The 22,188-nt window shown below is 41.2% G+C and overlaps 1 protein-coding gene across 2 annotated transcripts in view; it reads left to right on the plus strand.

Moving 5' to 3' along the window:
• DAB1 (DAB adaptor protein 1) overlaps positions 1-22,188 on the plus strand; it is a 451,733-nt gene that overhangs the window by 142,721 nt on the left and 286,824 nt on the right. For both annotated transcript variants that reach the window (XM_043877907.1, XM_043877908.1), the window contains exon 2: positions 9,613-9,815. In XM_043877907.1, the coding sequence (XP_043733842.1) occupies positions 9,749-9,815 (67 nt within the window). In that variant the 5' untranslated portion in view covers positions 9,613-9,748. The remainder of the gene's footprint in view (positions 1-9,612; positions 9,816-22,188) is intronic.

Genomic DNA, 22,188 nt, shown 5'->3' on the forward strand with positions numbered 1-22,188 from the left:
AGATTGTTTTGACTGTATTTAAAAATACTACCGCTGTTATGCTTTAGGGGCTTCCCTGGTAGCTCAGCTGGTAAAGAATCTGCCTGCAAGGCAGGAGATCCCAGTTTAATTCCTGGGTCGGGAAGATCCCTTGGAGAAAGGGATAGGCTACCCACTCCAGTATTCTTGGGCTTCCCTGGTGGGCTCAGACAGTAAAGAATCTGCCTGCAATGCGGGAGACCTCGGTTTGATCCCTGGGTTGGGAAGATCCCTTGGAGGAGGGCATGGCAACCCACTCCAGTATTTTTGCCTGGCGAGCTACAGTCCATGGGGTTGCAAAGAGTCGGACATGACTGAGCGACTGAGCACATTTTGCTTTAGTATTATACTTTTCACATAAGTTAAGGAGCACTGAAAATTCCCTGTTGGATTTTTTTATTTTTAAGAGAAAGACAGTGCTGATGTTAATGTCCGTGGGATCATACACTGTTGATTTTATAAAAGCCTATAGACCCTTTTCATTTTGTTTCTGGCTTCAGGTTATTTGAGCTTGGCCTTTGTGGAACCTCTAACTGGCCATATATTCTTTTTTGCTTTGGCCTCTAGGACTCTCATAAATTTACAGCTTATTTTCTGCAACCTCAGGATTATTTTTGTGTCCTATTCTTTTTTCTACCTCTACCTTCATTTTCAATTCTCTGTTCCCCTTCACTACAGTTTTCTTCATTCATTAATTTTATCCTTTTCTGGAGAATGATTGTATATAAAACTTTATATAAGCTGCCTGACTCCTTTTTATTTCTTTTCATAATGTCAGGTGAACATAACCAACAAGCAACACAGTGAACACGATGTCTCAGGCCAAGAGAATCTCCTACTTCTGTGATTTTTCCATCCTTTTCTGACATATACAGTTGTGGCAAAACAGGTCTGCTGTGAGGTTGTTAATTTATCAACTTTGTGGCTGTCAGAGTTTTAAACCCAGGATATGTTCTATCAATGTAGGTATCTTCTGAAAGTGTTTGGTCTAAGCAAATGATGGCTGTGAGGATGGTGGTATTTTATCAGTAGAGAGAGATGTACTACCTTCAGATATCCTACTACAGTTTTTATAGTCTTTGTACTTCTGACATCCCTGGCAGAATTAAATAAGCACTGCCATTGGGCTCCACAAAACTTTGTTCTTTCCTATTCTTTTGACACTGAAAAGAATCTATAGAGAAGGAGCAAATTTCGGGCAGTTTCCAAATGGACTATATCAGATCAGTTAGCCCTTAACATATTCAAAAATATAGAAAAAGGGCTGACAGTTTAAAGTCATAGTCCTAGAGATGGAGAGGGAGATGGTCCAACAAAGGCTGACTCTGGCTACATAATTATTGCTACCAACCAGGGTTCTTGGCCTCTTTAATCAATAGAAATTGATCAGAGGCCAGACAAGAAATCCTTTATTGGGGCACCTGCTGCAGCAGGGGTGAATGAGAGCAAACAATAGGTTCCCTTGCTGGCTGGCTCCCAGAGAGGGGCGAGCTTGTTCCTTACATGGAGTGAGGATAGGGATGTGTCCAGGGGTCAGGCTGGGTAGATGGCTTAGGTGTTTTGCCCACCCCTTAGGTGGTGTTGCATGCAGGGGGCATGCACAGTACACTGCTTTTTGCTCCCAGCTCCTCAAAAGTAGCGATTGGGTTTTTGGTCTCCTTGTATCTTTGGGGTTCAGAATTTGCCCCAACTGCACATGCATGCAATTATTTTTAGTTCCACACAGTTTCTTTGTATGTTATTGCTCCAGGAGAGGTATGTTCAGTTGCAGGCATTGCAGCACTGAAGCAAAGGGTCCCGGTTCCCAGGCCTGTCTCAAAAGGAGCTTGTGGTGATCTCCGGGGTTAATAGATAAAAAGTCTTAGGGGGCAATTCCTGGCATGGAGGCAAGTCTGGAGGGGAGGTCCAGGGCTCAGGAAGAGAGAGACCTGCTTGAAACAAGCTTGGTCAAGAGACTTGTATCAAGTCAAGCATTCCAGGCAGATGCAGGATGAAGTTGGAATCTATAATAAGAACTGACAGCCATAAACTAATTTTAAACTCAACTAGCCTTGGGAATTAGAAAGCAGTCCATCTAGGGAGCTGGAATTGGGTCTGAGCTTTTTTTTTTTTTAAAAAAAAGAAAGGTGTTGCCAGAATTGGCTTTGTTACATACTTGGGTGTGTTACTGTCTGAACTAGGCATTTTTTTTTTTTTTAATTTGAAGATAATTTCAGAATTACAGAAAAAAAGTGTAAGAATATACAAAGAAACACCCTACACCCTTTACTTAGGTTCACCTGCTAATATTTTTATCATATTTGCTTTAGCATTTGTGTATTCTCTCTGTGTGCATATCCATAGATATACATACACATTTGCTGCATATACATATTTACATGTCTGAGATTTGTTTTTCTTGAATCATTTGAATGGTTCATGTAGCTTAGCCCTTTATACCTAAATATTTGATGTGTATTCTCTAAGAATGGGCTTCCCAGGTGGTTCAGTGGGTAAAGCATCTACCTGCAATGCAGGAGACGCAGGCAGACGTGAGTTCAATCTCCAGGTCAGGAAGATCCCCTGAATGAGGGCATGGCAACCCACTCTAGTATTCTTGCCTGGAGATTCCCATCTACCGAGGAGCCTGGCAGGCTACAGTTCATAGGGTCGCAAAGGGTCGGATATGACTGAAGCAACTGAATATGCACTCGCACTTTTTCTAAGAATAGGTATATTCTCTTATACAGCCATAGGAAACTTATCAAGTAAAATAAATTTAACATTGATACAATATTTTTACCTAATTTGCCATCCATATTCAAATTTGTCAATTGGCTCTCTGATTTCCTCTGTAGCATTTATTTTCTCTCCAAAAAGAGGATCTAATATTTCATTTAGTTGTTGTACCTCTTTAAGTTGTTTTAATCTAAAATATTTTCACAGCCTACCTTTGTCTTTGGTTTGCCATTTTTGAAGAATAGACTTTTCTCCACATTTTTGTATGCATGTTCTTTGTGGTCGTCTCAGGATATCACTTGATATCCCTCTGCTCATCTCTGTTAATGTTAATTTTGATAACCTGATTGAGGTGTTGTTCATTGTCTCCATTATATGATCACAGGTTTTCTGCTTGCAACTACAGACAACAAATGAGAGCATACTTTAAGACCTATGGTTGACTTCCTGGATTTAGCCTTTACTGACTTTCTGGGACAACAAGATATGTTGGGCTCATCTTGTACCTGCCCTTCACGGCTCTGGAATAAGCCACTTCTAGAAACTCTCAGTCTTTTTACTAAGAGTTGTGGTAGAAACTAAAATCTGAGTATTAAGGTATCACCTTGTCACTGGGGAATCTTTGCTTCTAGACCTATTCAGTGGACAGGACTAGGAAATATATGCATATAAACATGTGTGCATACACCTACATGCAGATGCATGTTTATTTTATAAACCATGAGTTTAAACCCTGAAATCTCCAATTTCCAAACTGTCCCCACGGTGCTCTTTCCTGGCTTCCCCCTTTGCATATTTTAATGGTTATTCTTGAATAGTGAGTCTTGGCTCCCAAGAACATTAAAGAATTTACTTCTTTGCCCAATCCTATAATACATTTAGAATAGTTTCCTAATTGCTGTTGCCATAACACTACCAAAAAAAGCCTACTAAAAAGAGTTCAAGGTTTGTTTGCGGTGCTCCCTGCCCTGGTCCTGTTAATGACAGGTTGTAAACAGTTAAATTCTGTGTTTGTAAGTTTTTCATATTAATTATTTCTCTCCCACCCCTTCAGTGACTGTGTTTATGATGCTCCTTTGAAATACAATTGAATTTGTTTCAGTTCACTTCCAGTTTTAGCCCTTCCCCCACTTTCCATCGCTGTTAATTTTGTTTTTTATCTGAGGTGTGAAGCATTAATATGCTCCCACATGTAGAAATTAAGTAAAAATCTACTCTGATAAGTATGATCCTCTGCTATGACTTTCTACCTGGTCATCCTATCATTTTAACATCTAGGATCTCCCCATGAGGAGAAACAGCTTCATTGTTTTCTGGTTTATTTGTCCTGTTTCTTTTTCTAAAGATAAGCAGATTTATGTATCCTCCTTTCTTACATAAAGACTGGCATACTGTATATTGAGCTAGGCTTTATAAGTGCCCAAATCTCATTGATCTTCCAAATCTTGCACTCTTAGTGGTGGTCTTCCCATTATACTGATGTGGAAACTGAGACTCCTTGTCTGTACTATTGCAAACCTTTGTGCCTTGTTGATAAATAGCCTGTTCTCAGTGCTTTATACTTTAGATGAAAGTGATTAAGATGTGCCAAATCATGAAGCATCAGGTAGTAGTACATACAGTTTTTAATCCATCAAATTGCTGCCACCCAAAGTCCTACTTCTTGGAAGTCTACCTCTTCATCTGGTTTTTAAAGCTGGATGTCCCTTTAGACTGGAATTTTCAGTGTCCTGGCATCTCACACAATGCTTAAATAAGGATGTGGCACCTAGCTGGGAGAGTTGATTTTGACTTTCTGTTTTTCCTTTTTAAAACTGAGATGAAATTCACATAATATGAAATTAACCATTGCATAAAATTCAGTGTCACTTACTTTACTCATAATGCTGTTTAACCATTACTGCTGTCTACTTCCAAAACACCTCATCTCCACCACAGGAGACCCTGTAACCGTGAAGGGGTCAGTCCCCATCTCCTGCTTCCCCGAGCACCTGGCAGCCCCTGCTCTGCTTTCCATCTCTCTCTGGATTATTTGTTTTGGATAGTCTGGAGGAAAATGGAATCATTTTCCATTTTCACAGTAAGTGACCTTTCGTCTTAACTTCTTACACTTGGCATGGTGTTTGCTGAGCTCTTCCACCTTGCAGCCTGTATCGGCACTTCATTTCGCTTTTAAGTTTTCATTTTGTTTTATGGCTTGGGTAATATTCCATTGTATGGACAGGCTATTTTGTTAATGCATTCTCCAGCTGATGGACCTCCCAGGGGGTTTTGAGTGAAACTGGGGAGAAGAGTGGCTTGTTCCCTGCCTTGTGCTCTGCAGCCTACTATCCATGTGACTGTGAATAAGCTACTAAACTGACTTGTGCCTGCCTTTTCTCATTTGCCAAGTGAACATACTACTACTATATAACTTCAAGTGACTGAAGGATCGGGTAAGATAATATATGAGACGTTCATAGAAGAGAACCTGGCCAACAGTAGCAGTAGCAGGAGTGAGTGTTAGTCACTCAGTTGCGTCCGACTCTTTGCGACCCCGTGGACTGTAGCCCGCCAGGCTCTGTCCATGGGATTCTCCAGGCAAGAATGCTGGAGTGGATTGCCATTACCTTCTCCATGGCAAATAGTGGGTCCTCATAAAATTAGCTTTTTCACCTTTGGATTGTATGAGGGTGGGAGGGAAGGAGAGTGAACATAAACGTGTATTATAGTAGGTGTTTTAGCGTGTGTGTGTTCTGTTGTAGCTGCTCAAACCTTTGTGCTTTGTTTTATTAAAAAAGGCCTATCTGTTTTCTCTGCTTTGTGGTTTGGTGTTTTTGCACCCCACCCCTCCCTATCCCCCCATCACTGAACATGGGATTTTACATTTAGAAGCAGTTCAGTAGACAGAATGTCTGTAGTGGAATGTTACATAATTCACATTTAGATTTGAAGAGCTCATTATAAAAAACCTGACACACTTCAGGAATATTAAATTACTGCAGATTGTGTGGAGCAAAGAAACATTATTGAAGCATTTCAAAATTCTAGGCGAGCCTGAATTTAACTGATAGGGTTTCACAGCTTTTACTGGGGAAAAATGATTTGAGTTGTCACATGGTTTCTGGCCCTAGAGGACTTTAATCTCTTTAATTACAAAGAAACGAATTTCCTAAATAATTTGGAGCTACTTCACAGCATTTGCTCAACCTCTGGCTTTTGGAAAATTAAAGGGAATGCTAGGGCCCTGGCCGTGGAATGTTCTCTTCTTACTGAAGCTTCCTTATGCATGTTTTTATTTGAGATGATGCTAGATTCCTTTCTTTATTGATATGGGGATGTACTTCAGGAATTCACAAGTAATGCTTATAACACTTGAACACAGTCTCATTTTGTTAATCAAGTGGGACACTGGAGATGCCCACAGAATAGACAGAGGTGCTGAATTATGGTTTACAAAGTCAAAGGAGAGAAAATGGTGCAAATCTAATCCAGTTTTTTACACTGACTTTTAGGAGTGCTTGAAATGGTTTAAAACCCACATATTTCAGTCCATGTCGGTGTTTAGGGATCAGGTACCTACTGTGTGCAAGCCCAGCATGATGGAAATATCTTAGCTCCTACCATTTCCTGCAGTTTGTCTTTAGAAACTTAACCTGCCATGGTTTCCTCCTCTGTAAAAGGAGGATAGCAATATGACCCTGAGTCTGTGTTGTGACCTTGTATTCCTGTGTTCATAACACAGGAAACTATTAGTGCCTAATCTTTATTGCAGAGAAGGCAATGGCACCCCACTCCAGTACTCTTGCCTGGAAAATCCCATGGATGGAGGAGCCTGGTAGGCTACAGTCCATGGGGTCGCTAAGAGTTGGACATGACTGAGCGACTTCCCTTTCACTTTTCACTTTCATGCATTGGAGAAGGAAATGGAAGCCCACTCCAGTGTTCTTTCCTGGAGAATCCCAGGGGTGGGGGAGCCTGGTGGGCTGCTGTCTATGGGGTCGCACAGAGTCAGACAGGACTGAAGTGACTTAGCAGCAGTAGCAATCTTTATTGAGTACCTGCCAAGGGGGAGATGTGTCAGACACTCTTCCAAGCCTGTCAGAGGTGTGATCAATTTCCTCAGCCACTCCATGAAGTTGATACTGTTACTCCATTATAAAGGTAGAGAAACTAGGCAAAGAGGGGTTCAGTAATTTCCTTAATATCACATTGCTTGTAAGTGGCTCAGGCTATGAAGATGGCCAAGAATCAGATCATAAGAAGGGAGATACACTGTTACCAGTGAAAGCTCATTCTGCTGCTGCATAACAGGCCCCAATAAATCAAGAGATAAGTTATTGAGGCAGGGAATAGTGACTTTATTTAGAAAGCCAGCAGAGCAAAAAGATAGTGGACTAGTTTCTCAAAGAACCATCTTAACTGAGTTAGAATTCAGGCTTCTTCTATACTAAAAGGTGAGGGTGTGTGGTTGGTTGTTGCAAACCTCTGGGTGTTTTATTCCTTTGTTCTTGGAGCTGTCCATGTAGGTCAGGTCACACTGTTCCTCTAAACCTTCAACAAGACAAATGTTTCTTTCTGCCTTGCAACTTTTTATCTCTGTATGAATGGGAAAATGTTACACCTTTAAAGGTCAGAGCCTTATGAATGGGCTATCCTGTATATTTCAGGTTATAGACAACATTCTTACCTTATAGCAAAAACAGTAGAGTACAAAGGTTAAAAGAAACAGATCCAATATGGAGTCAGATTTGTTCTTCCCTATTACAGTTCCATTTAACAGACAGATCAGAAAATCCTTCTGCCTAAGATACCTCTTTGAACTGAACCTTGAGAATGTCAAGGCAGACTTGAAAAATTCCACAGAAAGCTAATAGCACAATTGAAAATTGGGAAGTTAGGAAAGTGTATCACCTCCCTACTAGACTTCTGCTTCCTTTTGTTATTTTGGTTGTTAACTTCAAGCCTCCCTGGACATGCTGATGCTTCTGCCTGAGACAACCATTTATTCACTTATTACACATGCATGAGTACCCATTGGTCCTTTCCCTTGCCGCCCACCTGACGAAAGCATCATCCTTCAAGATCACACAGTGCAGAGCTTCATGTCTGTGAAGCTTTATTGACTCTTTCAAACAAAGGTAAAAACTTGCTCCTTTGTGCCCCAGTCTGTTTTTGTTCTGATCACGTGTATTTCATTCTCTTACGCGGCTGACGCCTCTGCTCGACTGAGCGTCTTTGAGGACAAGAGGCCAGGCTTTGACTCTGTACTCTTGGGTTGCGTGGTTGTGCAGTACACATCTGTTGACATGAATGAGCCAGCACTTGCACCTGGCCCTTCTTATGTTCTTAGTAGATATCTGTTACACTGAAGGGACTGTATTAATAAAATTAATTAATAAAATCATTAATGAAATTATTTATTCCATTATGGGACCAAATTTTGTGACTCTGTCATCTCTTATGGAATGTTGTCTTTTGGGGGCAAGAGGTTAGCAAGGAGATGAGAGCTTTAGTGGCATACAGATAGATGGCACGAAAGCGGTGGGAAAAGGGCTCATTTTCAACATCGTTTTCCATGTACCCCTTTCTAGGAAAGTAACATTCCATTTTCTTTAGTTGCAGTCTTAGGTCCTATACTTTTCAGGGCTACTGTCCTTGTTAAAAAATAGTTTGTTAACAACAAGCAAATAAGATATCTTTGGATAAAGGTGTGAATTTCCCCATATTTAAGCCTTATTAAATTTTTGTGTGCCTTTTACATTGAACATTTTCTAGTTAAGCCATCTTTAATTGGCATGATTAAGGGGCTTGGGTTATTTTCTTATTCAGCTGAAACTGGCATTCTGGGTCACCCTTTTCAGATTAAACTGTTCTAGATCTATTGCAGAAGCTAAGAATTGGCTGCACAGTTTGAAGATCCATTTCCAGTAGCTTTATCTTAATATTCTTTTAAAATGGATAACTCCTGAATGTTTATTTTCAACTGAACTCTCACATGTAACTATCAGAGATAGAGAGTCACTGGGAAAGATTGTTGACTTGACACCGGGAATACATTCATTCAATTTAAATGAAATCAAATGAGATAATGTATGTGCAGCGGGAGCTGAGGGCACAGTATATAGTAAATGTATAGTAAATACTGGCCGTAATTGAAGTGGTATTATTATCATTATTATCTCTTCCCAGCACAGTGTCTGAACTTAATAGTACCTAGTAGTGTGCAATGCATATTTATTACAGAAAGAAGGATGAAATGTGTGTCTGCCTACTCCTTTTCCTCTTCTCTTCCTCCCCACATTAAATGCTTGTCTGCTCATATAGCTGGGGGGAAAAGCTGACATAAAAATTGGCTTGCTGGAAAGTTTCTCAGCCCCATTTGTCACCTTACCCTTGAAGCCCAATTGTATGTCAACTGCATGTCCCCTCTGATGCCTGCTCGTGAGGGACAGACCACAGGTCACTTCCCTATGATCTGCTTCAGCTGCCAAGGCTCTGGTCAAGCTTGCCTGATGGATGGGTGCCTTATTGTTGGAAATGCCTCCACGGGGCTGCTCAGGAAATATGCCTGTGCTGCGTTTTCTGAGTGGTTTTCCAGGCTTGACAATAAGAAACATGGAAAATAAAGCATTGAGTTTTGCTTTTCTTGAAAGTCCAGTGTTTTAAAGATCTGCTATGTGTTTTCTAGTTTGAGTTTTTGCAAATAAGGCCTCTCAAGCTCTTTGCTTAAGAGCATATGAGCCCTGTCAATGGCTTAATGAAACCACGTGGGCAGTTTATACATGGAGACCAAGGTTTTCCTGTTTTTGTATGTTTGACAGTTCCTTTTTGCCCTTCTAATTTCTGACTTCACCAGGGTGGTTATTCTGAGTGTTCTCTTCTTTTGATTTGCAGCGCTCGGAAGGAGTGAATGAAATGTGCAACTCGGGGTGTCATTTCTGAAAGGAGGAGTCATTTTCTTGAAGAGGAGTCCTCAATGAGCCTGGCCGAGGCCCGGGATCTGTGTGAAGTGGACTAAGGATTTAGTAGGATGTCAACTGAGACAGAACTTCAAGTAGCTGTGAAAACCAGCGCCAAGAAAGACTCCAAAAAGAAAGGTAGGGCTCAATCTGTTCCTTTCCCAGTGGCTACTTATTGTGCAGGAGTGGGTTTTCGGTCTTTGGAATAGTGTTTGGTACTGTCTTTGTGATTGCATACAGTTTTACAGTCACCAGCATTATTTGGTGTCTTTTGTGTTCACAGTATCATGTTTTAATGGCTCATCCTTCTCTGGGTAAAATTAAAAAAAAAAAAAATCTTCATAATATGCAAGGCCCTTCTTAACCTGGTTTCTACCTCTCTCTCCATCCCTCTAGTAATATCACTGCCTAAATCTGCGCCACATCCCCACCCAACCCTGTTTGCATTCCAGGCATTCTGTGTCTTGTAGTTCACCTTGGAATATATTAGGTTTGTCAAAAAGTTTGTTCAGATTTTTCTGTAAATCTTATGGAACGAACAGACTTTTTGACCAGCCCAATACCAGTGATTCTCGAACTCCAGGCGTGCAGGCATGACCTAGAAGATTTGTTAAGACACAGATTGCTGAGTCTCGTTCCTGGAGTGTTTGGTTCACTAGGTCTAGGGTGGGGCCCAAGATGCATTTATAACAAGTTCTCAGATGATGTAGATGCTGGGAGTTCAGAGACCAGATTTTGAGAGCACCTGGACTACAGTTAAGCCCCAAACCCTTTTGTTGCTCTCCACTTTTTCTTAGACTGACCTTCTCCTAACTTGTTTTTCAGGGTTGAGCTTAGTAGGGCTCCTGGAGGGTCTTTCCTTACTCCCCAACTTGGGTTACTTCCTTTCTTTGTTTCACTAGCACTTTATTAGTATCTCACTTGCTTAAAAACACCCTGTATTTTCACTGGACAGCCGTACTATACACTCCTCAGAGCTGGATCTCTCATTCACCCTTTTAACTCCCGACAATTAGAAAGTGTCTGACATAGAGGAGGCACACAGGTATCTGGTAGAGAAGACTGGCATGCATAGTGTGATAATAAAATAATTCTATTGCTGTTCATGATTTTTGGAGGATTTGTTCCTATGACTTTATGACCATATCTCCTTGTTATAATTAGGTGTAAGCAACTTGTTGCCCGGTGTATACGTGTGTGTGTCTGTGGTGTGGTGTGTGTTTTCTGTCTGTGCCATCTCTCTTCCTCCCTTGTCTTTAAGACTGTGTGGAAGAGGATTAATAGAACTCTCTCTCTCAAGTCTTAAAATCTGACAGCATGGGACTGCAAACAAGCTGTCATTGGTTGCTTTGTATAGGCAGTGATTTGTCTGAGGCATAGCCATGCCTGCCCAGTCATGTTTTCTGATGGCATTGTCTGATGCTCCGTAGGAAGCAAAGGACATAAATGTAATACATATGCAGTTCTTGGACAGTCAGAACCCTAAGAAGGACTATAAATTTTGCTTTAGATGTTTATTTGAAACACAAGTATTTTGGAAGAAGTCTATTTTATCCTTTAAAACCTAATATAAGCCTTGCTTTTTATGCATGAGAGTATAAGAATAATAGAAGGAAAGCAAGTGAGAGAACAGGTCTTAGGAGAACTGCTACATGGAAAAAAAATTATTGCAGAGCCCGGTATGTACTAGAATTCAAATGCTTTCTCACTGGAAACTGACAAGTTATATTTTTGCTTCAAATTTAACCTTTCCACTAAACTTATGCTCTTGAATGCTTAATGCGTTAGAATTGTACTTAATGCATATCTTTTCATTCTTAATTTAAATACACAAAACCTGCAGCATTCTAAAGAGAGGATTCAGGTTTTTCAGAACATTGGCTTAGTTGAAGATTTGGAATGGGACTGTGAAGGTGACCTTTTGAACTCCTCCTTATCTTCACATCTTTAGTAGCTCTAAAATCAACAGAGTACCTATACAAGGAGTGTCCTCTAGTGAGTGGCTAATACTGTGAAGTCTGGGCAGGCAGAGCTGGATTCAGATTCTGCTATATTACTTCCAAACTGTGTGACCTTAGCATGTGACTTCACCTCTCTGAGACTCAGTTTCCTTTCCCTTAAAATGAAGATGTAGTATTACAAAGCTCAAAGGCTCACTAGGAAGATTAATTGAAATAAGGCAAATAAAACACTTAATACAGAACTTGGCATATGTTAAAAACTCAAAGAAGTTTATCTGTAATCTTCTTCTCTTCTTCCCGTTTCCCCCTCCTCTTCTCCTTCCTTCTTCTCATCCTCTTCTTTCCCTGTCATCTTTCTCCATCTTTCCCACCTCTCCTTTCTTTTTCCTATTACTCTTCTGCCTTTCCCATTCCATCCTCCTCTTCTTTCTCATCTTTATCAGAATCATCACATTGTTTTCACTTCCCCAAGGGGATCTTAAAAAGTATATAGCTGATTTGTCTGTAATTATGCAACCAGTGTTAAGCAGTTTTTATTCTTGATACCCTTGTCTGGACCAAGGCACAAGGAAAGCACACATATACATTAAAAGAGAGAACAAGAATGTGCTGGTAATAGGATTAATTCATTTCCTGTTCTTTAGTTTCGGCTATGGGATTGTATAAGTATTCCATTAAACAAATGTTGCTAGCTGGACCAAAATAAGTAGAACTTTAAAAGGAAGTAAGTAGTTTATATGTTCATTGGTCTTGAATCTTGAATATAGTAGTGTTACTTAACTCTTTTACTAATATTTTTCTATGACTCCTCTTTGATTTTCTAAAGAAGTAATATATAACCATATAAGTAAGTTTCAGGCTTCTTCCCAATCTTTAAATATTTGTTCTTTTTCTTATTTTATTACATTGTCTCAGCCTGTTAATACAATAGACTTTCCTGGTGACTCAGATGATAAGGAATTTGCCTGCAATGCAGGAGACCTGGGTTCAGTTCTTGGGTTGGGAAGATCCTCTGGAGAAGGGATTGGCAACCCACTCTATTATTCTTGCCTGGAGAATTCCATCAAAGGAGCCTGGTGGGCTACAGTCTGGGGGGGGTTGTAAAGAATCATTAATATGATATTTAGTAGACAGTAGATATCCTTAACTTTTTCTTAAATGAATGGAAATGCCTTAAATTACCTGTAAGTGTGATATTTAAGTTTTTTTTAATATTCATTGTTAGTTCCCCTTCATTTATCATTTCTAGGAATTATTTTTTAAATCTTGAATTTTCATGTTGAATTTTATGATGCTTTTTCTATATTTATTTCAATGATTATACATGTATTTTTTTCTTTTAGTTTAAAATCAGCAATAACTCATGGATCTCACTGATAGATTTTCTAATCTTCATTTCTGTTTATGATATTTTATGTACCCTGTGGTTTTAGTTTGATATTTTACTTAATATTTTGTTATTTATATTCATCAGCAAAGTTGGCACATATTTTTCTTTTCTTGAACAATCTTTGTGCCTGACATAGGTCAAAGTTAATAACCTTACATAATGGTATTGGTGGTAAGGAAACACAATAATTTTAGACTTCTTTATGAACAATAAATATTTTTCTTTTTTAATAGTTTCATTAGACATTTTAAAAGTTATAGATGCCTACTACTGAAAGCTAGAAAAGATAGGCATGCATTATCCTAAAAATTAAAAATAACTAATTAACATTCTAAGTTACTTCCGTCTGAACTGACTTTCCTGGGTAATATATGTACTTGAGATTATGCTGTTCATATGATTTTACATCCTGCTTTGTCATTTGACATTCTGTCATAAGTATATTTCTCATTTTACTGCCTGGTATTACAGAATAGAAACGTTTTTCTTTTCTTGGCAAGATTTAGGTGGTTGGTGGGGCAGACATTTTGCTTTCTAAAAAAAAAACAAAACACCTGACAATGTGAGACATCTATCATGACAAAGAGCGGCATAAAGAATGTTAAGAGGCCGTTAATAATTCTTCAAAAACCTATCACCCTAGTTCTTTGACCCAGGCTGTTGAAAGTAAGTCAGACAGATTCACAAACAAGTCACACTGGAGCATATTTCACCACAAAATGAGTTTCTAGACAGGCCATGTATGAGATGCAACTAGAGTATTCATAGTTCAAATAAGGAGGGGATGAAAGTAGTGAGAAATAAAGTTGTTTCCTTCATTTCATTTTTATTGGATTGTGTCACTACACATACAGCTTGTCAAAGGTGCCTATTCTGGGAGTGGAATTTGATGGAGGACCAAAGAGAAAGAATGTGTATTTTCAGGTTCATTATCTGCAGTCAGAGGGAGAGGATCAGCTGACACCATTTGTGGTGACCCTGGCCTTAGGACACCTAGTGGAAGCCTGTGGTAGAGGAGTGGGTTCCAGCATTAACAGACATATCTGGGGGCGATTTTAGTCAGCAGCATCTGGCAGCTTACTGTCGTGGAAGAGCACTAACTGTGGAGTTCAGCAGACCTGGTTTTTCCTCTGTAACTCTTGTTCTTATCTGTTGTGTAACCAGAATTTAGCCCCATTGACCCTTGTCTTTAAGTGTGTGATTCCAGTGTGTGTGTAGGGGGAGGTGGTTGGGTATTACTACTCTGCTTGTTATCAGAAAGATGAGTGAAATTATCTTGGATAAAGGGCCAGCTTGGAATCTGCAATATGGTCAGGGTTAGCTTTTTTGTCCTCTTCCTTCTGAGATCATGGTTTAGTATTCTCTCCTTATTTTCTAGAAATACTTGGGCATAAACTTAATCACTTTCCTTATATTTATTGTGGAGCTCTACTCAAGGATAAATGGCAACCCACTACAGTATTCTTGCCTGGAAAATCCCATGGATGGAGGAGCCAGGTAGGCTACAGTCCATGGGGTCGCAAAGAGTCGGATACAACTGAGCGACTTCACTTTCACTTTCACTCAAGGGTAATTAGTGAACAAAACGACACAGCAGCATGCCACCTGATTATTCCTCCCAAACTGTGTTTGAACCCAAGCTGTGTGCCTCAGTAGCTGTGCAGACTTTTGGGAGGTTTCTTAGAAGATTTCTGTCAGTTGAGGTGAAGGAATGGTTTCAGGAACAGCATGCTCAGGGTCCTAATCCCTCCACTGATTGGTGAGTCCTGGGAAAGAACTCTGTTAATAATAACTGGCTTACCACTTAGGAGCTCATAAACTTTCGTACTTATTATCCCACTGGTCCTTAGGACCTTGGGAGAGTAAATTTGGAAAATCATTTTACCAGCCGTTTGGTGCAGGGAGAGCTGCTATTTCATCGCTTCTGTCTGCTGCTTTTATCCTGCAGGGAGGCAGACTTGGGGTCATCAAGACCTTGAATTTGTGCTTGTACCCCAGGTCTCCCGCTCTCTAGTTGTTCACCTCCAGGCAAGTCACTTCCACACCTTGAGCCTTACTTTCCACACGCACTCAGTGGATGCAGAACTTATATTTGCCAAGTGTGACATGTAGAAGAGGCATATTTGATTAACTGCTTTGTCTGCAAATGTTTATCCAGCCCTAGCCATGAGCCCAGTGAGAGCTTGGTGTTCTGGAGGTGGAGCGGGGGGACAGAAACACTGGATAAGGAGCTTCGGACTCCAGCCAGTACATATAGTCTAAGAACTTCTACCTGAGAGGAGGCCCTTCTGACTTCTGTGGGTCTCATCCTTGTGGCTCAGTGGTAAAGAATCCACCTGCAGTGCAGAAGATGCAGTTTTGATCCCTGGGTCAGGAAGATCCCCTAGAGGAGGAAATGGCAACCCACTCAAGTATTCTTGCCTGGGAAATCTCATGGACAGAGGAGCCTGGCAGGCTACAGTCCATGGGGTCACAAAGAATAGGACCTAACTGAGCATGCACACGTGCATGTGTCCTTCAGAAGGGGGGGGGGGTGAAATATATATATATATATATACACACATGCATTTTTTCCCATGTTGCTACTTTTCTTCATCTCCATCTGTTACTATTGATAAATTTTATGTTTCATTTTTAACTCCAATTTATATTTACCAATTAAAATACTGCATTTTTATCATACTAAAGAAAATTTTTGTGAAAACTTTTTTCACTGCTTTCCTGACCCAAAGCAAGTAGATTTCAGCTTAATACAAGTAACATGATACTCCAAATGTCTATGTACATTAAAACATGAACAACTTCTCTAAAAGTACATGAAAGTTTAGAAGGAATTAGTGTTCGGGGGCCAGAAGAGCCTTCTCTCAAGATGCGTCCTCAAGAGCAGAATGACTTACTTGCCCGTCATTCCTCAGTTGGTTAGTGGTGGAGACAGAGCTGGAAGCCAGGAATAACTCCCTGGATGGTGTTGCTTGTGTTTACAGATTCTCAACAACTTCCCTTCTTAGGATTAAGCTCTTGGTGTGTTTGCTCCTTCTTTTGTTTTGAAGCCTCCTGGAAGAGCTCACGCTTTAGAATCAGATAGACTGGAATATGCATCAAGGCTCAGCACCTTTACTATAGGTATATCTCAGGCTAACTGCTTAATTGTTTCAAGACTCAGTTCCTTCATCTTAAAATAGAGGTCTCAAATACCTGTCTCAAAGTGTTGAAATGAATATTTTATGAGTCAAAAATATATAGAACACTTAACACAACTCTCTGTATACAGACTCAAGGTAAGGGAATTTTCCCTTTCCCCTCAGACCCCCAGCTGCCTATCTGAAAGGTGACCTTTTTCTTAGTGCTGCAGGATATAAAAAGAGGTAGAAGGTACCCTTTTCTCCAGAGGTGCATGGGGGTAATCAGGCAGTGAAAAAAACATACTGGTCTGTTTTCAAAAGGATGCTTTTTCCAAGAATAACTGGGAAGGTAGACAGGAAATACAAAGGAAAATGGACCGTGTTGTCAAGCTACATTCATTAATAACCATCATTTCTCATGTGCTTCCTGCATGCTAGCCTTTTTAGATAAATTGTCCCCTATGAGCCCAGACCTTACATTGCCCCATGGAACACATAAGAAAATAATATTCAGAGAGATCACGGGACTTGCCCGAGGTCATATAGCTTGTCTCCACTGGCTGGAATGCACTAAAAAGTTTGATGTGTAAGTTGGTGCCCTCCGAATGCACGTGTTGGCCCTGTGCTTTGATGTGGAAGGTGGGAAATGTGAAAAAGAGCTACATTCTTTTGGGGGGATGGACATAGAAACAGGTTAGCCACCTCAAGTCAGTTTATGGCACCATTCTGTTTCCTCAGGGTTGGATCTTGGTGAGCTCGTCACTGTCTACTGGTGGTGTGATTTACAGGCTTTGAAAATTCAGCATCAAGGATTTAGTAGCAAGACAACATACATTTCTCTGGGGTTGGTCCATGAAGTTCTTGGGCTAAAGAATTTGAGAGGGAGGAAACACCATTTTGGGTCCGGAAGTCTAGTTTTTATGGAAAGGCTGCTGCATCACATTACATGTGGTAGGCAGAGACTTCTGTCTTCCCCACAAGCACATGGCCTTGAACTTATTACAGGACACCTCACTCACTGTGGCCATTCCCTGAAGACAAATTCGTTTCTGGCTTCATTGGTGACTTTGTTCTGACTGGTTTCTTTAGAAAGTCGGTTTTCTTCAAATCCCGCTGCACACCAGCTCTCCTCCGTGAACATATTTTGCAACTCCAACAGAGCAAGCTGCAGCAGGCAGAGCAGCAAGCCAGCCTTCTGAGGCCTGGTCCGTGTCTCTCTGTCCCTCTTCTCTCCCCATCCTGCACCATCATGAGCCCTGGTCTCAGGACACACTTCTGCGACTTTCATGCATGCCACTCCCTTACTTGGATCATCTTTCTCACCCTGTTCTCTGGACTGACTCTTGATCATCCTTCAGAACCCGGCAACCATTTGACAGATCCATCGTCCTTGACACTTGGAGCTTCCAAGTGCCCTCGATGAATTAATCAATGATATTAGTTCCTGCAACCTCCTAAATATCTCTCAAGTCCACTCATCCTCTCACCCCACACTGCTCCTCTCCTCAGGATAGTTTGGGCTGCCTTCATCTGTCATCCAGACCATCCCATCACCCTCCTGAGCAGTCCTCGGGTTTTCAGAATCATCCATCTCCAAGCTCTTCCTGACACTGCTCACTAATGGGAAGATCTGATCAGTTCTGACCTTTGCTTCAGACCCTTCCGCAAACGGTCCCCACTGCCCTCAGGATAAAGTCCACGAGGTTTATTGGGGCTTCAGGGAAGCCCTGCCTGGCCTGTCCCCTTCTTATCTTTCCAGTCACATCCCTCACCACTCTTCCAGAATGATACTCCACTCCCTAGCTTAACTGAATTCATTTCAGTCTCCTGATGGTACCATGGTATATTTCACATTTGGAATTTTGCAAATGTTTTTTCTTCTTCCAGGAATAGTACTTAAAAATAGTTCTCTTCAAAGCAACTCCACTTCTGCTTTAGCTTCAAGTTAGCTATTACATCCCCAGAAATGTTCGGGGGGCCCATTGTAACCCACCCAATGTGATCCCCAGTTATAACCATGACCAGTCTGTGTGCTCACAAAGCACTTCATTTCGCCCATCTTAATACATTGTTTTAATCATCTTTTAGTTCCTCTTTATCCCTTACTAGGCTGGGAGTTCTTGAGTGCAGGGACTATATCTGGCTTCAGTTTAAAAAGAATAATAATAATTTTAAAATTTTATTTATTTTTGGATGTACTGGGTCTTTGTTGCAGCAGGCTTTTCTCTAGTTGTGAGCAGTAGGGAGCTACTCTAGTTGCAGTGCTAAAGCTTTCATTGTGGAGGCTTCTCTTGTTGTAGAGCATGGTCTCTAGGGTACTCGGGCTGCCGTAGCTGTGTTTCCCAGGCTCTAGAGCACATGCTCAATAGCTGTGGTGACTGGGCTTAGTTGCTCCATGGCACATGGGATCTTCTCTTACCAGGGATCAAACCCATTTCTCCTGCACTGGCAGGCAGATTCTTTACCACTGAGCCATTAGGCAAGCTCCTAACTTCACCTTTACCACTAAGCACAGTGTCGGAAGGTGTAGGCATGCAGCTTTGTTGAATGAATAAGTGAATGAATGAACATAGGACTAAAAAAGCCTCACATGCCTTGATTTGTGAAGGCTCTTATAGCATGCTTCATTTATTCAAATCATCACATCTACCACATTTTTCTTATACTTTTTTGTTTATTTCTCTGCCTCTGCCACTAACTAGGAGTTCCCAGCACAGCATTTGGAACTTGGTAGGTATTCATTAGATGTTTGTTGAATTAATTATCATAAAGCGTGGGGGAGAATGATTTGCACAAGCAGAAAGAAAATTTAAAACCATAAACATCTCCCTGAAGAGCTTGCTCTAGAGATTCTTATTATGTGGCATTGAAAATTCCTCCCCTTCAGTGAACTACCTCTCCCTTTTGCAGTGTGTGTCCAATCATGTCTGGCGCTATAATTCAGCGTGATGTGGGCCATATTGGTAGTAAGAGCTATAAGATTTGCCATATTAGTTCATCCCACTGCTTCATTAAGCTCAGTGTGCTGCCTCTGGCAGTGGCTGGGCTTGAATTTTGATGTTTGGAAGAACAAAGCCCTTCATATTAGCCCTCCGATTTCTATGAGTCAGGTAAAGTTACAGTCCTGCCCAGTGTCTGAGAGCCTTCATCTTCGCAGGTAATCAGTACGTGGCCCAGAGCATGGGTGTTATCATCTGCGTGGATTCTGAGCAGACAGAGAAGGTCCCAGGTGTATCAGGATGTGAGCAACCCCATCCTATGGTGACAGTTTCTGGGGTGGTCAGAGTACGGCATGTTGCAGGATTGCATGTTTCTGCCCAGTCCATCAAGAGAGCACCTGTAGGTCAAAGGGAGAGGTGAGGGTGGAGTGGAGATGTCTCATTTAAGCTTGAAAACAAGCATCCCCGTGTTTCACGAGAAGCAGCTCAGGCTCAGGTTGGTGAACAACTTGCTTGTGATCACACAGCATGTGACAAGTTAGGGACACATTTGTACCTTGATCTCTCTGACCCCAGAGCCTGTCCCTGTGCTGAACAGTGGACTGAACTTCTCCCTACTGAATGAGTGTCCTCTTGTTAATGTCCAAGTGATACTTACAATGAAAGACATCTTCCTACAGATTCCAGCAGCCACACCATTGGGCTGAGACGGCCTCGGCGGCAGAAAGGAGTAATGGTATGCCATGTGGTGGAGGCAGAAAGGGAGCTCGCAAAGCACAGAAGCCCTGGCAGTTTGCCCCTTGTGACTGTGGTGTGTGAAAGGTTGCTACCTATAAGGGCTCTAGAAGCTGAGAAGGAAACATTTTGCTTTCTTTAGAAGGATGCCAGAGAGTCCAGGCTTCCCAGATGTTTTCCAGTTTTCACAGAGTTGAAGATGAGGTGCATTTGAAGGATTTTGACTTCATATAAATCAAAATACATTTTAAGATCTGAATTTGAAACAGGCACTCTGATTTTGCAGATGCCCCACTTCTGTGATTAGTATCGTTGGCTCAGTTTACCTCCCAGTGGGCAGCCCCACATCAGAAATACTAATGAGGATGATGGTGATGAAGGTAAATACTCTCTGCCCACAATTACAGAATAACAGGCAAGGTATTCAAGCCTTTATATATATTTTCTCTTGCAGAATAACCCCTTGAGGTAGCTCCTTATTTGAAATCTCATGTTTACAGGGGAGTAAACAGAAATAAGAGAAGGGAGACAGAGTGAGTGCTGTAATCTCAGAATCGATGCTCTGAAGAGCCCTGTGGTTCTGTCTCACGCATCCATTTAGCAAGTATTACATGTGCCTTACATGTACCTGGCACATTCTGAACAGAGTGACCTGCTTGAATCTCCTAAACATGCTTGAGTTTGCTGCAGCAGCTCTCCTTTCAATCTGGAAAAAATCCCCTTCTCTTGTCTGCTTTCAAGGTTCATCTGATCCTCCAAGACCCAGCTAGATGGCATCCCCCTCCTCCCATGTAATTCAACCTTCCTTTCTCCATGATTCTCAGCATACCATTTTAGAACATTTTTAATTTAGATGTAGCTCTCCTTCCTTTCTTCCATCTATTAACATTTCACTTACAGACTTCTCTTCCTTGCTGGATTGATAGAGGGGACTGTGTCTTGTGCATCATTTTATCCTCTCAAAGTTGAGAGGAAGAGAATTATTAAAGAATTCCCAGTGAGCAAAATGGGAAATGGCATTAATTAGTTGACTACTCAATACAGGCAGAGAATGCAATGAGAATCCAAAAGATTTATGAAGTCGGTAGCACTCCCATTTTTCAGGTGAATAAACATACTCAGATAAGTTCAAAGTTTGTTCAGCATCACTCATGTGAATGGAAGAGTGGGAATTTTAAACTCAGGTCTAAATGATCCAGAGCACAAGACCTTTTTTATAAATTCTGTGTTTTCTCCACAGTGGTCATTGAATAGAACCTCAGTGCAAGCTCATTTTCTAGGGGTCTGGTTGCTCTTGCAAAGCAGTGGCAACATATGCAGTTTACTTTTATAAAGAGTTTCCATACCAACATTAGAGATTTCACTTCCTTCTACCTGGGAAGTGTGGTCACTTCAGTCTTTCAACCTTCCCTGGCTGGCACTGCTGCTCTAGGAAGAACATGCATTCGAATTGTTAAACCAGAGGCAAGAAAAGCCACGCAGAAACTCACATTGGAAGAAGCCCAGCGGATGATGAATAGCAGACCTGAATCTTATCATGTATTTCAGGATGATGTACGGGACTGTTGGAAACTGCCTTTGACAAATGTGCCCGGGAAGGGGAATTATCTCCAACAATGAAAAATGTTCTTATTATGTGATCCTAAAAAAGGATCAGGACCCCTATCATTGGGGAAATGATTATCCCCACATCCTTTATTAACAGCGATATGGAAGCGTGTGCTAAAGACGATGGACATGGCAATGATGCCGTGATGGATAGCCATGAGTGCTGGAGTCAGGCTGGACTTAGGAAAGGTAGTTTGATGCTTAATGGCAGATGGGAAATGTGTAACTCTCAGGTCGCTTTTAGCCCTTGCTTCCTAAGCTCTGCAAGACGTGTGCCTGCTGTCTTAGTTGAGTATCCAGTGACTTTTGATCAGGCTGAGGCTCTGATTAAATAGTAGAAGGGATATAAGTTTGTAGGAAATAAAGCTATTTTTATAGGGGGAAGAAAATGGTGTGCCCAGCATGTTAAATATTTAATCTCATTTTATTTTCACATTTCACATGCATATGTAGAAACCAGGAGCCATAGAGATTCGGTAGCCTGTCCAAGGCTGGAAGCCAGCAAAGTGAGGATTTGAACCTGAGCAGTGTGATTGCCAATTCTACGTGCTTTGTAACGTTCTGGCTGGAGTTCAAAATAGTGGGAGAAGCAGCTAAATGAGGTGTGTATGAGAAGGTGCCTACTGTCATCTTTAGTACAGAGCAGATGTTCAGGACATGCTAGTTAGGTCAAGACTTTCGATTCAGCACAGAGAGCTCAGGTTGATGCTCTGTGATGACCTACAGGGGTGGGATGGGAGGTCTTTGAGTTCCTTC

Source organism: Cervus elaphus, chromosome 20, assembly GCF_910594005.1.
Source record: "Cervus elaphus chromosome 20, mCerEla1.1, whole genome shotgun sequence".
In the NCBI taxonomy this organism is placed as follows: Eukaryota; Metazoa; Chordata; class Mammalia; order Artiodactyla; family Cervidae; genus Cervus; species Cervus elaphus.